The sequence below is a fragment of the Perissodus microlepis genome, chromosome 16 (assembly GCF_051167445.1).
Source record: "Perissodus microlepis isolate ML-2025 ecotype Zambia chromosome 16, ASM5116744v1, whole genome shotgun sequence".
NCBI classification, from domain to species: Eukaryota; Metazoa; Chordata; class Actinopteri; order Cichliformes; family Cichlidae; genus Perissodus; species Perissodus microlepis.
In genome coordinates this window covers 16022794-16039340 of record NC_140476.1, presented here as the reverse complement: position 1 = coordinate 16039340, position 16547 = coordinate 16022794, and the positions used below count along the sequence as shown (strand labels likewise).

The window sequence follows — 16547 nt, the reverse complement described above, 5'->3', positions numbered from 1 at the left end:
TATACACTAGACGTTTAGCAGCACTAATAAATTACTATTTCTTAAAGCAGAACCTGATTTACAAGATAGAAAGCAGTCTGTCAGTCTGCCATTTCTTTATATTTTTGTTTTATTTCTTTATACCATTCAAATTAGCTTGAAAGTCAATATCTGGTATGACCACCTTTATTCTTCAACGCAGCCTGAACTCTCTTAGGTAAACATCTTGTAATTTCTTTAGGTAGTCTTTGGGAATATGGACATTTCTTGATGGCCATTCAAAGCTCTTCTTTGGATGTTGGCTGACTTTTGTTCTGTTGTCTGTTAAGATCCCATGTTGCTTCAGTGATGTTAAGGTTCAGGGTCTGGGGAGGCCAGGCCATGAGTGATAATACTCCATTGTTTTGTTATCCATGTCTCTTTTGGATTTTGTTTTTTTTTTACTGGATAGGCCTTTTGGGATGATTGTCATGCTGAAAAATGAAGCCAGTCAGAGGTGTCCAGATGGTATTGCATGGTGGATCAAAATCTGATGGCACATTTGTGTTCATATTTCCATTATTTCTGACAAGAGGTCCAACACCACTGGCTGAAATGAAGCTCCAAATTATTGCAGCGCTTCCACCATGTTTTACAAATGGCTGCAGACACTCACAGCACGCACCACTCTCCTGACCTCCTCCGTAGATATCGACAATGATTTGAACAGCTCACAGTCATTTCTATTGTGTGTTCCAGTAGATTTTCATAATGTACAGACTGTGATCAGCTGACCTGTTCTGCTGCTGTTGCTGCTCTGCTGCTCTAATTCAATAAGATGTAAGAAAATGTTTCATGAGTTGTCTTGGTTGATTTCCATCTTATACACTGACAGTATACTGACCAAACTGTCTTTATACTAGATAATAAATATAAAGTTGAACAAATACATCTAAAGGTTTTTTATTATTTAGAGCGCACAAAAAGGTTTTCAGACACTTATGATATCTCAGGCTTTAAAGAGAAATGTGCTCACATGAATAAAAACGTAAAACAATTATAATCCTCTGCATGCTTGTCAAAATAAATATCTGTATACAATTTACAACACAAGAGTCTTAAAAACGTAAATATATATAAATATTGTCTGATACAAAATATACGAAACAGCTGAATATCAGGAATACTGAGACCTGTAAGCGTCAGCATCATATAGCGTTTACATCTAAAATCTTACACCATTTGATGAATGAGATCCCTCCAAACATCATTCATTTGTTCATGCTGTTTGTTGTGATATCTGTACGACAATGATACGAGGAGGTACGTCACCCGCCAACAACTACTGCTAAAATATCACAAATTACTGTAAGAAAAAGCTTAACAAGGCAGGCTTCTGAAACAATATCTCATTATCTGATACAACATCAGGTCCTCAATCCTGTACTAAGTAAACTCATCCCATGCGAGCGCACATCACGTCATGGAGTAGCGTCTTCGTGTAATGTTTCTGTCCCTGAGTGGATTTCAAGACCTGCGGGGCTCAAGTCCATGAGAGAGCTGAGTAAGCATCCTTTGGTTATCGATCACGTTAAGGTGACGAATATAAGTCCAAACGTCAGGTTGGTTCTTGCTTGGCAGTGGTGACTCTGGACCTGATTTAATTGAAAAGATGGGCAGTGTCAGGAAAACAATGCAAGAATAATTTGTAAGTTCATCATATAGGAACCCAAAATATTTGTGCTTTTTAATAAAATATTTGTGCTGATTGAGTATATCTAAGCTGTACGGGCAATCAATATAAAGGGATTAATGGGAAACTGCTGGATAAATGATCGAATATAGATGTTAAAGGTTCAGAGATACCAATAATATACTCCAACTAAACTTCAAAAGATCAATATTACAGCTTGCTGTCAGTCAGTCAAAACGGGTACTTTTCTCGACCTATTGTGAGAATATTACTTTATTTTTTATTTTGGAAATAAGAAATTAAAATTATGGGAAGCTAGTCGTTGTCAGAATTTCTCCCAATGTGCTTTCTAGAAGAACGGCCTCTTCTGTTAGTTCTATTCCAGCTTGCAGGTTTATTCTAAGATGTATCTAAAAGACATCAAATTAACAGGACATAAAGTCTTTTATTGTTGTTTCTTCATCATACAGTTTTTTGATATTGTGTTTCCAAGATATATTTTGGTTATTTATTTTTATGTTTAATTTTATAAAGTGTCCTTTTGTTGTATTAAGTGTGACATATGTGAAATTAGTTCAAAAAGGAAAAAAAAGAAAACATTTGAAACTTACTGAATCTCTGGCTTCTACAGTATCTCACTATTTTCACTGTGTTAGCTATCATCCGCTGCAAGACAAAGAGCAATGATCAGCAGCAAATATCGGCAATTAGCTGAGAAGAACAAAAAAAAAGATTTACAGATGCACAGCAGAGCCTCACCATTTTCTCAAAATTGACCAAACTGTCGATAAATGTTTTGTTGCCCTCATGAGTAAATGTCATGTCTAGGAAAAAAAGGACCAATTGGAAAGTGTTAAAGCTGTTGAAGCAATTCAGCAGCGAAACAATTGTGGTCTACAGGCCAAAATGATAAACTGTCATCCAATAAATTGGCCTAACCTTTGATCAACAGGGGCATGAAAGGAATGATGGGAGGTTCCAGTTTGGCTACTGTTAGCCGGTACGCCCTGTGGTTCCTGGACGGATCCTGTGGAGACAGTCATGCTGTGGATCAATCACAGTCTGGACACTAACCTCATATTTTACTCTGATCAGGTGGCTCATCTTAAATTTTTACTTTGGAGCTTACCATCAAGTTTTCAAATTCCACATAAAACTTCTTGAATTTACTGGGAAGTTTCTGCGAACAAAAACACCAGACAAAAGTTTGCTTGCAGTTAAGTAATTAATAGTTTTCCAAAGACAGACAATGCACAAATACACACCTCCCATGTCTGACTCAGTCTGCAAACAGCCGGGTTACTTAGGCCCATAATGATAGCAAAGAAGGCATTCAGATTTCTGTACTCCTTGCAGCTTTAACAGGAAACATGAAATTAGTGTGGCAAATAAACCAAACTACAAACTGAACTAGAACATGAAATCCACATACTGGGCAGCAATCTTGATAAACTTCTTAAGAAGCTGTACTCGCTTGCTCAGCTGAGGACACAAACACATCTCAGTGATCACCCAAAACTGAATTTCATTGAACCTCCTCAGGAACAGGTCCAGGTTCACAGTGGTTTTCTTCACATATTGTCTCCCAAATGTGTGATAGATGAGTTCAAGCTGCAAGATGCAGAAGAAAAACAACTGATTTTCATGTAAAATAAGCAAGTGAAGTAACTGAATATTTCATACCAATAAATAAAAGACGTAAAAGAAAGATATATATTCAGCTCTTCTAATCAGACTCAGTTGCTGTTGAATACCTCATGTACACAGTGGAAAAGTTCCCAGTCATAGGAAGTCATGTGGTAAGCCACGTCCTTAGAGCTCATTAACTCAAAGCTGGCCAGTGATCCTGTAGAGGGACCCTCCTGCTCAGGTAAAGGGGTCTACAAAGCATGAAAAACACATTACATTTATAAAACAGAGACTGAAAGCTGAATTAGGTAACTAACTGTCATTTCTATCAATTTGATGGAGTGTTTAAAGCCAACTGGTTGGGAGTGTAGATGAGTTCATACACATGACGTGTTGGGTGATATTGATATAGTGTACAGCTGGGGTTGGAGCTTTCTCATGTAAATGTAATTTGTAACACACCAAAGAATCCAACTGGTCCCTCCGACACACAAACAGCCGTCCATTAATGCTGAGTGTGGAGAACACCGACATATCACTGGGCTTGAAGATGGTTTTCTCTGCAAAAGGAAGACCACAACACACAAAGGTTAAAAAAATGAATGGAAAACATCCATTTGTCTACCTTTTTCACTCAGACTGAAAAATAATAACCATTAGATGGCTTGCCAAAAGATTTTAGAATAGGCATGCAGGTGCTCAGTGCACTATTTAGTTGTTACTTTTTTCTATTTTTAGCATGAGGATGAGATTTTCTTGACATTTTTCACACCTTATGTGATCCCAAAACATTTCCTCCAATTCTTTTTTAAACATTTGTCCAAATAATGAAAGATTTAATACCATCAGAATTAATTGGCATGTATAAACTTCAGAAATCAAATAGTATTTTCTTTGCAAACATGTTACCATGCTGACATTAGATATTTACTGCTGTGTGTAGTATCAAACAACCAGAATAACCTGTCTTTGTCTGCATATGCTTTTTATAAAAAAAAATATATATATATCCAGGTGATTAAAGCTTTAGTTTTGCTGTAGTGTATTTGATAGAAAACACTGCATACATTTGGACCCTTGACCATCCTTTAGTTATAGTGCAATAGGGTTAGACTGCTGTGGACTTTGGATGATGCACTGAGGATTTCTTTTTCATGCACTACTCTGCACATGTTTATAGACCACAATTTCATTTAGAGGTTCAAGCCAAAATTAGTAATTATTAATTTATGGCTGTCTTCTAGTGTGCATTCTTCCTGAATCCCTCTACTCTCCTCCTTTTCCTCTCACCTTCATCTGGTCATAATAAATGGCTGCCCCTCCCTGAGGCTGCATCTGCTAGAGGTCTCTTGCTGTTAAAAGGACGTTTTTCTTTCCCACTGTTGCCCAATGCTTGTTCATAGTAGCGGCCTTCCTTCTAATATTCTAGAGGCTTTACCTTACAGTATAACTATTGTTGCGAATTGGCACTAATTTGAATTAAAGTCGTGCTTTGAAACTTTTGGAACAGATGGCCTGAGCATGAATTCAGGCTGCAGTTTGGGGGAAGGCCTCAGACAGAACTGTAAGCATGTTCTTATGACAGGTGAATGAACTGAAAAAGGGAGAGAGCGTGAAGCATGGAAACGAGAACAGCTTGTAGTACCGGCCCTCTCTATATTACAAATAGACAAAGAACCGGAAGGTGTATGTATGAGGTGTGCTCCTGGTCCTGAAATTCAGATAAATTGTGCTTATTTATTTATTTGTTTTTATATATCTAGACACAATATTTCATGAAGTGTTATCCAAATGCATTACCAATAAAAGACTAACATCATATTTGCTAGCTTACTTGGTTAAAACACCTTTAAACACTCTAGCAGCAGCAATAGCCTGCGGACTTGTTCCTACAAACTTAACAGACCTGATCCCATAAACCTGGCTGTCTTTCTTTGAAAGTCATGCCCAGATTTTTCTTGGCAGAAATATATAAACTCAGCCAGCCTGATTGTAGATCATTAGTGCTGCTTTCAGGTCTCACCAGATGCACTGTTGGGTTTAAGTTTACAGATCAGACGCACAATAATCATTCAAACTCATGACTACAACTTTGTGTATGCAAAAAGGACGAAAAGTGCATACACATTCTTTTCATTAGATTTATGAAGCTGCTCTAACACAAAGACTTCTATAAGTGTCAACCTAAAATTTACCACATGTACCTCTTATTTTTTTTCTCATCTTCATCCATTTACTAAACAGGGGAAGATGTGCATTTTGCCTAACCAGAGACACGGAGAAAACAAAACAAAAAAGGTGTCTTTGGTGTCAGTACCGAACTAACAAAGAGAAGAAAGGCTACTGAAGAATAAAAAAGTAATGCAGGTTGAGCTGTGAAGTTCATACCAAAGGACTCTGGCAGAGGTAAAAATAAACAGTCAGACTACAAACAAAAAGAAGCACAAAAGCACATCGGTTCACAGAGAAAAAGCAAATCATTATGCAAGGCTCCGGTGATTTTAGCACCAACACTGGCTACAAATATTATTAACATTAATGAAAGGACTGATACAATTAGATAGTAAATTTGCAGTGAGGTTTGTGAATAATAAATAGTTCATTTTAATATAGCTAGGTTTGCTAAGAATAGTCTGCTTTCTTTTATGATAAGTCCCGTCATGCTTTTTAAAATCTCCATTTCACATATGGCTTGGCTCACTTTCAAAAAAAAGTCTGATTTATTCCAAAATTCATCCTTTCTAAATATAATTTTATGCGTGGGGAAGAGAATTTTTTAGCAGGCACAGTTTATAAATGAGACCAAAGGAGCTTTTCTTTGGTATTGTTCTTTTACCAGCCTGAGATCCTGAGTAGCCTGGAAAAAAGTTTACTTGATACCGACCAGTCTCAATGCCCTGCAGGAAAACAACCCCACGGCACTGTTTTTGACTGCAGAGATGGTATTAATGACACGATGCCTAGTTTCATCCACACATTGTTGGGAATTATTTTTTTAAATCCAGCATTTAGGAATAATAGAGGATGTTGCACTCATGGGTACTTTCAATGCAGCAGAATTTTTCTTGTGTCCTTTGCTTGATCTGTTCCTTGATGACATCTCTCTCTCTACCTCATAGTTTTATTTTTTCCTTCTAACACAGTTGTCCTTTTGTATCTTTTCTTTTTTATCAGTGGATCCGACACAGTTGCACAGGCACCAGAGAATAACTTCAAAACCTGCTTTGCTTTTTCATTGCGGATAACTATGTGTACATTTGTGACTATAAAAATAAATATATCGATTTTAGGATCCAGAAAACTTTCTGGATGGTCTTTATGAGCCTTGTGATAATCCACTCCAAATAAGAGCAGCCTCAGCTTTGTTGACTTGCCACTGGTAAGGAAAGTCCAGGTCAAGTTCAGAGGAAAGCAGAGCTGCATTAGTACTTTCTGGCGGACACAAATATCAGTACAATAAAGAGCAGCCACTTGAACCAACAGCTTTCTGCTGAATGTAATGAGGAAAACGGAGCTCAGGTTATTTCTTGGGCCACTTAAAGGCCATTCTTTAGCCCCCACTAAAGCAGCCTATTACCGTCACCAAACTCACCGCAAAAGGTCACACATCACCCAGAAAGACTTAATACATCACCCGGCTTTAGCTCTACCTTTTGTCATCTCCGATCATTTGACAAGTAACTGCCGTTGCTCTCACCTCCTGCCGAACTGAGGCTGACCAGGAACAGGTCCTCCGCTGACCCCAGCTTGTCAGCCACAGCACCGATAACCTCCCTGACTGAAGCAGCTACAGGGACCCGGATTGTGGTGTAGGTGTGGTCACAGCAGTAGACTTTGAACAGGACTGAAGGAATGAATTAGAACAAAAATAAGACTGTAAACAAGAAGAGAAAAAGGCAAGATGTCACTATAATACTCTAGATCTCTAGCTTTCACTCTTTGTGTGTGTAGGTGTGTATTTGTTTGTTTTATTGCATGTAAACTCCTTCTAGACCATCAGCAGTTCAGCAGCAGTGGTACATCTTAGGCCCCTGAAGGTTCTTATCTATGCCACATGTTATGACCCCATTATGTTACATAATGTAACAAGTTTTTTTAAAATCCATTTTTTTTACATATAAAAATCTACCATCTCTAATTTTTTCACTTGATTTGAGTGTATGAGTTAGCCAACAGCATGAGCATCCCAAACAGAAATTTAGCATGGGCATGTACTAGTCAGATTAATGTGCAAGTGTCAGGAGATAAGAAATTGGCAGGAAGAAAAAATATATTCCATAAATGTGTCAGCACTTTAAATTTTTCTGTGCGTACTGTTTTGGTAGAAAAACAAGCTAGGAGGAGAAAATATACTCCTTTATATGTATTAGCCACAGGCATAACCTTTGATGGGAAGCCCGTGCGATGGCTCAGTGCCCAGATATAGGAGAGGCCCACTCAACATGACTATCAAATGCATCCTTTAGATTACAGGCATGCAAATATGTGCTGTGTTGCATTAAAGTGAACAAATTACAAGAGTTCCACCACATGTTTAAGTCATGGCTGTATGTTGTGACCCAAAGCTTTACTGCTACTTCTGACAAACACTCTTTACCTGGAAGACTCTGCATGTTGTAATCACTAAATGGCCTTAAAGAGACCAAAACATTTATCCAAATTAGCACAGCTGCCACAGAGATAGAGAGAAGACACACCCACAACCTCTCGCATCCTCATGTACAACTAATTTAAAGTCACCAGTTAACCTAACAAGCATCTCTTTGGACTGTGGGAGGAAACTGGAGCACCCACACATGCATATTCTGCACAGAAAGGCTCCAGCTGAGCGAGGTGACAGCGCTAATCACTGCACCACTGAACTGCCCCTAAACAAATTATTTAAATCAGTACAAAGAACAAAAACTAAACTAAGAACAACAATTTTCAGTATGTCTTTTGGAGACTGGAGAGATGACCTGAAGAACAAGCGGTACCAAATCATCATGCTTTAACAGAAAACATCCTTTGAGTTTATGAGTAGTGAACCTCTGTCGCTATTTCAAAATACTGACTATCACTATCACTGCATGATAAAGACTTCCAAATAGATCACTAAATGTGACAGACAGCAGCCCAGCTATCTATGTTTATGATAACCGGAGAGTGGATGTTCATCCACAACTCACTTTCATCGTTACTCCTGATGGGCTGACGTTTCTGAAGCTTCTCCTCTCCCACACTGAAATGCCGCAGCAGGACTTTGTGCTGTGTGGGAATTTTAGGTTCACAGTTTAGGTTCACAGACGTTTGAAAAAACACGAACTTTAATTTGGAACCAAAAGAGTCGGTCTTATACCTTTTTCTGTGAGGATCTGGCATCTTCAGCACTGAAGAATAAAATAAAAATATTTTAAAAAACAGTTAATGACTCTTTAGTTAAGTTTGATCGTTATCTAAAGAGCCTTTCTCCTTTAAATTCTCAACACTAACCACATACAGCACCTTTCATCCATATCAAAACCTAAAAACAAAAAAACAAAGCTCTGACTTACTTGCGTTTTACAATTCTTTCCAGTTCTGTTAGTTGATCCCTGAGGGCTGGAAAGGCTTTGGCATCATTAGATACTGCCATGAAAAACTCCTGAAAAACACAGCAAGCTCTGAGCAAAACAATGATTCAGAAGAACTAATTAAAACTCATTTTAACATACAATTACAAAGTTTTTCTTGAGTTTTTCTCAAGCACCACACCACATTAAGTTAGGATATCATCAAGAATCATAATTCCTTTCATTTAATAAGAGTTTTATATATATATATAAAACGTTTGTTATATATATATATAACAAACGGGTCAGTGCATATATATATATATATATATATTCTAATGCTCACATCTATAATAAATGCACATTTAAATTGCAGTTTCAGTGATTTTGATTTTCTGACATGTGTCTGTTTATTTATAGTGAGGAGAGAGTGCAATTAAACCTAGCAGAAGGTGCAAACACCTTGGATAACTGCAAAGGTATGTGTTTACAGTTGTAAATAATTAATATCAACCATGAAACAAAAGAGTGGCTGTCAGCATTATAGCTGTGAATATTCTTGGATTTGAACATCATGCACTCACACATAAATCTGATTTTCTATCAATTTATCAGTTATGGTTAGTGGTGTGGCGCCTTCGCTTTATTAAAACATTTCAAAATCTTATCATTATCAAGAATCAAAGAATCTAAGAAGATGATTAACAATTAATTGTTTTTAAGTAAAGCAAACTGATTAGGAACACATCTGAAACACTGGAACAAGTCTTGGTCAGAGCTGCAGACGGTTCTGCTGTTGTGACTATTCTGTACCTATATCAGAGGTTAGAACAACCTTCATATATGTTTAGGCTGACCTCCAGAAACAACCCTGAGACATCCTCTTCCTGCAGGTGATCCCCATGTACGGCAGCCCAGTGCATCACCAGCCGGATCACCCTGCGCTTGTTATTAAGCGTGTAGTCCAGCTTCTCCTGTTCAGATCCCTGCGAGGCCTGGGCATGGTAGCTGCACAGCAGTTAAAGATTGAAACAATGTAGCTGCAGCAAACCAGTGAGCTCTATGTTTTCAGGTTCACGGGAATGGTAAAGAACATTAAAAAAAATTAGGGAACATAATGCTGAAAGGATATTGGGACATCAACACCGGACACAGCTGACTGTTGGGTATGAAGACACAGTGCATGAGCACAAAGTCATCTAAGGCTGAGTCTGTAACAAAAAAAAGAAAGACGCTTATGTCAAACACCTGTGTAACCGGTGAAAGAGAGCATCAAAGAGTAGCATCGGGCCTTGATCCTCGCGGCCCCGTCTGTGTCACCTCTGCCGACGAATGAAAACCATATGTATCCACGCAAGCGAGAGTAATTAGATCAGCCCTGTGATGTGTGGCTAATTATAGGCAAGAACAAATGGGTCAGTGCAGAACAGTCGGCAGAGGACAGAGGAGAGAAACAGAGCCGGCGAGGGCGGAGGAGAATGTTGCATAGGTGACAACTCTCCACAATAAATGATCATCGTATTGACAGGCCGTGTTAGATGGCACTAATTCGACACATGGGATGTGCCGTGTTAGATGGCACTAATTCGACACATGGGATGTGTCATGGTGAGCAGTACCTGACTCTGTGAATTGAGAATCCAATCGCATCATTTCAAGGAGGTGCTCCAAAATCTTCTCCGGCGTCCCAGACATTACGTTGTATCTGCAGGAAAACAGAATAAAACACACCCTTCACTAATCAAGAAACACTGGCTCTTAATGCTTGATGACACAGCTATGGCCCTCGACTGTTCCTTCAACGTGTGTCTGTGATTGCTTCATTTGATAACAATCCTATTTACAATCAGTGTTCTTGGCCAGCTGAAGATGAAGGGGAGTCTGGGCTAAGTGCCACGAGAAAAGCCGAGGGGAGAAAAAAAAATGAGGGGGCATCTTCTACGTGAAGGAGAATCAACACAATCCAGCCTCGGTTGTTTTCATTACTTGATAACAGCATGGCAAGAGAGAGCTACACAAGCAACGCCATGCCTTCCCCACTCATGGGGGAGAACACAGTCTTGACACTCTTACGTTTGAGGAGTGGAGTTGATTAGAGGGCGACCCTGAACAAGTAATTGTGACTTGCCAGGTCTTCTTTTCCCCCTAGGAGCAAGGCCATCATAACCATTAATATGTCTCTCTAGCAACTGTGCTGCAGTGACAGATGCCTCTATTAAGATAATGCTCGTTGGCTGCAGCTCACAGGATTGCTGTGAGTGTGCTGCCCGCATGTTATCTGCTGGTCACACTGACTGTTAGCGTCCAGCATTTTTCCTATTGGTCACAAATGTAATCACAAGTTCAAAAGTGACCATGAAAGGATCACTCCTGCAGCAACCTGGGATAGTCATGTGATTGGACAAATATATTTTTTAAAAGTTCATATTATTACTTCAAAGAAAAAGGATGGCTGAAACAATTTTAAATATTTTTAAGTATCAATTTTTCTTTGCTGTTAAATAAAAGCAGCAACTTAATTTATAGTGTAACATGAAGACAGTTAAGGATACAAGTTTAACAGAGAACTGCCAGAAAGTGCAGCTCTGTACTATACATGCATTAGCGGTGGGCACATTTACTTGTAATGGGAAGAAGAGGATCCCTGGACAGATGTTCGACTGCTGCTGAGGTTCTTCTCTAACACCAGAACGTCCTGACCGTGCTCCTTCAGTCGCACAGTGTTGGCTTCCACATCCTTCATACAAATAAACACAAACACAGTAATGCATTTACTATGGAGACCACTGACCTATGAAAATGTTGTTTCAGTTTATAAAGTCACCTGACCTGATCGACCCAGGTCACCTGCCAGAGGTCACATTTAAACAGTGTTAAACAGTAGTGACGTGTTTGCCAGTACATAAGCAGCTTCGTGAAAATGTTATTCTTTAGAAATATAAAGTAGCAGTTATTATATGATATTTAAAATTTTTATACATATTTGGATATTTTACTATAAATATATGCTTTTTAATTAATTTTTTTCTTATTATTATTCTTATTATTCATTCCCTATTTTATTTATTTCATATACAGAACCATCATTGCACTATTTTGAGCCATGCAATAAGCATGCATAAACTATCTGTAATACCAGATACTGTATTTCTGGCTAAATTTCAGTACAATTTTTTAATGGGTTGTGTATAAGCATTTTTAATAGCATGTTTAATACATTTAATGTGGTCCAAAGAAGCAAATGCAGACCTAATATGATATTCTGTAAATCAATCATACACGTTTAACAACTTTAATAAAAATTGTTATAAAAACATGTGATGTCACTCAGTTTTCCACCACTACTACAGCATTATCAGGTGGTTGGAAAATCAGTCACTACATGTGTCATTTCAACACATTTAGATCTGCAGACCATCACTACGTAGTTAATCTAGAAAAAAATCTCTGCTTCTATATTCTATTTCAAGCAGGAAATCTATGACGTGTCACAGCTCCCAGATGTTAGCTTCCACAACACAACCTCTAATCAGTAAAAGAGGTCATTATCAACATATTTCATATTTAGTGGGATGATTGAGCTAATGGGTGCAAAGGGACTGGCATACGATCACAAAAGATTCATTAAATAACTTTTATGGATGCATTACTACATTTTTGCCAACAGAGGGTGTTGGTGCTTTTTCATTGTTAATGAGATGAGTTTAAACAGACACTAACCCTCAAAATCCTGTTAAAGTCCTCCTTGTCGACTCTCAGGAAATGACAGTTGTCCTCTCGCAGGACAATGGAGGCGGCGCGGGGGGCGTCGTTGACAAGAGCCAGCTTCCCAAAGTCGTCTCCTTCATGAAGAGTGCAAACAACGCCCTGTCCAGGACAGCATACTGATCAGTTACTGGGTGATGAATCAACGTCCCGGTCAAAGCAGTATAATCAGTTTGATGTCTCTAGAACTAACATGATTTCACAAGAGGAAAATACCTACTTTTCCATAGATGACAACATTGACTGAGCCCTTTAAAATGATGTACCAGGATGTGCCCTCCTCACCCTGATTGAACACTAAGGGAGAGAAGATTTGATTTCATATAGGCTGTCCTTGTTGAATTAATACTGATTGTGTGCTGAGCAAATTCAATCATTAATCAGCATTAACAATGCATCTATTACACATTACTATTTTTATCAGATTACTTACATACTGTTCCTGCCTTTGCATGGGACTCAAAGATCAGCACTCCGGCCAGCTCTCTCTTTACCTGCAGAGGAAGATCAGGAGGATCAACATTAAGAGAAAGCAGCCAAAATAACAGTAAAGGCATGCTGTATGTGTGCAAAGCTTAATATTCCAGCTATTCAATGCAGCACAGGTGTTTAAAAGATTTCTTTAAAACTGAATGAATGAAACGCAAGTTTTCATCTTTGCATCATTTTTCTTCACTCTCACCACTCAAATGGGACCAAAAGGTCTAATGAGCCAGATATGATGTTTTTCACCAGGAGAAAGATGTAATTTCAATCTGTGCATTAAGAGAAGGAATAATATGGTCACATAATCCAGGTAAACTGTACTCACAGTGGTGGAGAGGTGTGACAAGGCCTTAATATGAAGCAACTCCTCATAAATGATCTCCAAATCATCCGCTGTCCTTTCAGATGGACTAAAAGACAGAAGATGAAAGAAGTCATGAAACAATCACCCGTTTTATTCCTTTACTGATTTCTGCTTCAGATTCTTACGGTTTCCTCAGGATCATCCTCAGATGGGCATCAGGCCCGATCTGTGAGAGAAGCAGCAAGGTATCCTGTAGCTCCTCTTGGCTCTCCCTTCTTTGGTCTTCAGTGGGGAAACTGGCATCCTCCTGTTCATCGTCCAGAAAGCGGTAAAAAAGGTACTTGTCCTGGAAGCTCAGCTCCTGGTCCACTGCATCACAGAAACACAGCGCAGACAGCGGGCATTCAATTTAAAATCACTGGATCGCGCGCTGCACATGTGCATACAAACATCACACAGAGCCTCACCGTGGTTGAGAACACCTTCTTCCAGCAGCACCTGCCACATGCCTACAGCCTGAACGCGAGAGTGGACGCATGAGCTCTGCTGCAATTGCCAGTCAACCAGTTCTGTCCCCACACAACACCGCCTAGGAAAGACAAATGGCTATATGAGCTCCTACAAGGCTGAGCAGGTACAAAAGATCACTTTGATTTTCTGTTTGTTCTGTGTTTTATGAACTGATTTCCTTTTTCATGATTTTCTGCTGTTATATTTTATTCTCTTGAAGTGCAAACAGGGCTTTGCTATAAAAGAGCTTTTATATTCAGCCGCTGTCTACAGCTTGTACTGATAGATGTGGTAAATAAAATTGAATATTATGTGAATACATTTAATGTCTTCATAACAAACAAAATTATGAAGATTTATTAAAATAAATATAACTGATGATTGACAACAAACTATAAACGCAACACTAAGACGTGGTGAACCTTTACATTTACACATCAGGCAAACACAGTTCAACATTATCATTTCTTTGAATCCACTAATGATATTTACTCACCTTTTCGCTCTCACCAGATAAATCTACCTGGCTGCCATTTACTCTAAAGCAGTAGAAGCAAAAAGTGTGTTTACTGCCCCTTTTGCACCTGTCAGTCCAAAATAAGCTCCAGAACATGTAGTGGAGCCTATCCTAGCTGATACTGAGGGGAGAGGCAGGTTGGCAGTCTATCACGGGGCTAACACAGAGAGAAAAACAACTATTCACACTCACTCTCCCACCTATGGGCTATTTAGAATCACCAAAATAACTGTGGGACTGTGGGAGGAAGCTCGAGTACCGGAAGAGAACCGATGGCCACCCACTGGCTGGGTTTTCATCTGTGCCCCTCTGGTTACAATGCAGATTAGAGTTTCGAGATTCTACCATAAAGTGTTTTCACACCTGCACAACAACCCTGATCTCTTCTGGACATTACCTGGTGAAGCTCCTCAGTCCAATAGCTGTCAGCTCTACTCAGGCAAAACACCATACTAAACCATCTGACACTGGCCAAAGTTCATCCCACACATCCCAGTTTTTGATGTTGGATACTGGCATAAATCCTTAATGTTCTTCAGCTGCTTTCTTTGCTTTTAGAGAGTGATAAAAATAGAAAAAAACGAATGAATACACTTTGCTTGAGTGTTTTCCATTAAAAAGAAAGTGTTGCCAAATGAAGCTTATGCATAAGTTCAATAAGGGGTCTCACATCTTTTTGTTCCCAGGTGTTGCCAGCTAATTCCAAGCTTCACATCACTTCCACTTTCCCATGCCGTCAAGCTGTTTGTGACATCACTGGTCTAGTCCAATCATCTTTCTCCCGGCCTTCTTCAGGCTAATTCACACCGCGTACTGTAAATCTTAAATCATCTCCACCACCAGCGTCTAAACCCGGGGGGGTCCTGCTCTATTCCCTATCACCGCTGGGCTTCTGTTGAAGTCTAACCACCAAATACCTCTATCTAAATTCTCTGCATCAATAAATCATGTTCATCTCTGTCTAATGATCTCTCCTTATTGAACTAACCTGTACGTCTTCAAATGGTACTTCCTGTCTCTGATCATGTGAGGCGCCCTGGAGAGGATGGCGTTCCGGAGAATCTGCCCTGCACGGAGGATCTTCTCGGAGGGGACCTGCCCGGTAGAATTTCAGTTAAATCTCAGCACACTGTGGAGTCTGACTGAGTGCAGTGATTGTGTTTACTACCTGAGAAAAGCATTTAGGGTGGGGTTTGGCTGGACTTTGAATGAATGACTTCTGCAAAATAAAGTGAAACATAAAAAAAAAACAAAATGAGAGGAGGTGAAATAAAATGCCTCATGCATGACACTGAAACTCAGGATCTACTGATGGCATTACACTGAATCTCACAAAGTGGGTAAAACTGAAGGTTCGCCAAAGAACAAAACAGTCCAGTAATTTGCGATAAAATACATCGGGGAAGAAACAATGTGTCAGAGTCTGGTTTGATGTTTTTCCTCTCACTGTGGGGCCACAGGATCTCATCCTCGCTGTTACTGCATGACTCACAGCTGACATTATGATTTTATTGCATTCAAATTTGATTTTTATTTCTTTCCATACTGTTCCGTTAGCAGAGTCTTGACTAATGCATTCAGTTGCTTTAATGGGACACAGATACCGTGAATTACAGTCTGGGAGTGCTTTTTTGTTGTTGTTGTTGTTTTTGATTTTTCCAGCTGAGGATGGCCATGGGGTGGGCTGCAGGACTTTGACATTTAAAATGCATTCTGAATGCTTCAGAGAGCAGTGCAAGTCATGCATTTATGTGAAAGCTTTAAAGCCTCATCATTTATTTACAAGACATTAGACCACTCAGTTGCCAAAGAAACTGGGCTTATTTATATATGTTATAGTAAATTAATTCTGTCTTTGTTGGTTACATAACAAGAATGCACATTTTCAGTTTCTCTTTTTATGTAAGAGAGCGATTGTGATGTGGCTAAACTCCATAAGTGAACAACGCACGTAGCTCCATAAATCTGCTGTAGTGCAGCGTTATCAACTCAGTGGTCAGGAAATGACAGCAGGAGAGGGGACAGGAACTGCTCTGGATGGAGACGAGAAATCCAGTCACTGTGTTTATATTTAGAGCAACTTTAAACAAACTTCACATTCCACGCTTATTTCTGTGCCCCACTGAGGAGGTGAGCAACAGTACAGGATGCTCT

General features: G+C 39.2%; 1 protein-coding gene across 3 annotated transcripts in view; it reads right to left on the bottom strand.

Moving 5' to 3' along the window:
- Positions 1 to 905: 905 nt before the first annotated feature.
- rapgef4a (Rap guanine nucleotide exchange factor 4a) overlaps positions 906 to 16547 on the bottom strand; it is a 36668-nt gene continuing 21026 nt past the window's right edge. For 2 of the 3 annotated variants that reach the window (XM_084907942.1, XM_084907944.1), the window contains 25 exons: positions 15562 to 15612; positions 15382 to 15488; positions 13834 to 13955; positions 13552 to 13735; positions 13388 to 13472; positions 13010 to 13070; positions 12797 to 12873; positions 12532 to 12678; positions 11433 to 11548; positions 10431 to 10516; positions 9944 to 10022; positions 9669 to 9819; positions 8815 to 8903; positions 8619 to 8649; positions 8449 to 8527; positions 6978 to 7124; positions 3743 to 3840; positions 3406 to 3531; positions 3084 to 3262; positions 2917 to 3007; positions 2781 to 2831; positions 2591 to 2678; positions 2411 to 2475; positions 2263 to 2317; positions 906 to 1613 (listed from right to left, as the gene is read on the bottom strand). In XM_084907942.1, coding sequence (XP_084764068.1) covers positions 1486 to 1613; positions 2263 to 2317; positions 2411 to 2475; positions 2591 to 2678; positions 2781 to 2831; positions 2917 to 3007; positions 3084 to 3262; positions 3406 to 3531; positions 3743 to 3840; positions 6978 to 7124; positions 8449 to 8527; positions 8619 to 8649; positions 8815 to 8903; positions 9669 to 9819; positions 9944 to 10022; positions 10431 to 10516; positions 11433 to 11548; positions 12532 to 12678; positions 12797 to 12873; positions 13010 to 13070; positions 13388 to 13472; positions 13552 to 13735; positions 13834 to 13955; positions 15382 to 15488; positions 15562 to 15612 — 2493 coding nt within the window. In that variant the 3' untranslated portion in view covers positions 906 to 1485. The remainder of the gene's footprint in view (positions 1614 to 2262; positions 2318 to 2410; positions 2476 to 2590; positions 2679 to 2780; positions 2832 to 2916; positions 3008 to 3083; positions 3263 to 3405; positions 3532 to 3742; positions 3841 to 6977; positions 7125 to 8448; positions 8528 to 8618; positions 8650 to 8814; positions 8904 to 9668; positions 9820 to 9943; positions 10023 to 10430; positions 10517 to 11432; positions 11549 to 12531; positions 12679 to 12796; positions 12874 to 13009; positions 13071 to 13387; positions 13473 to 13551; positions 13736 to 13833; positions 13956 to 15381; positions 15489 to 15561; positions 15613 to 16547) is intronic. The other variant, XM_084907943.1, reaches the window with a different exon arrangement.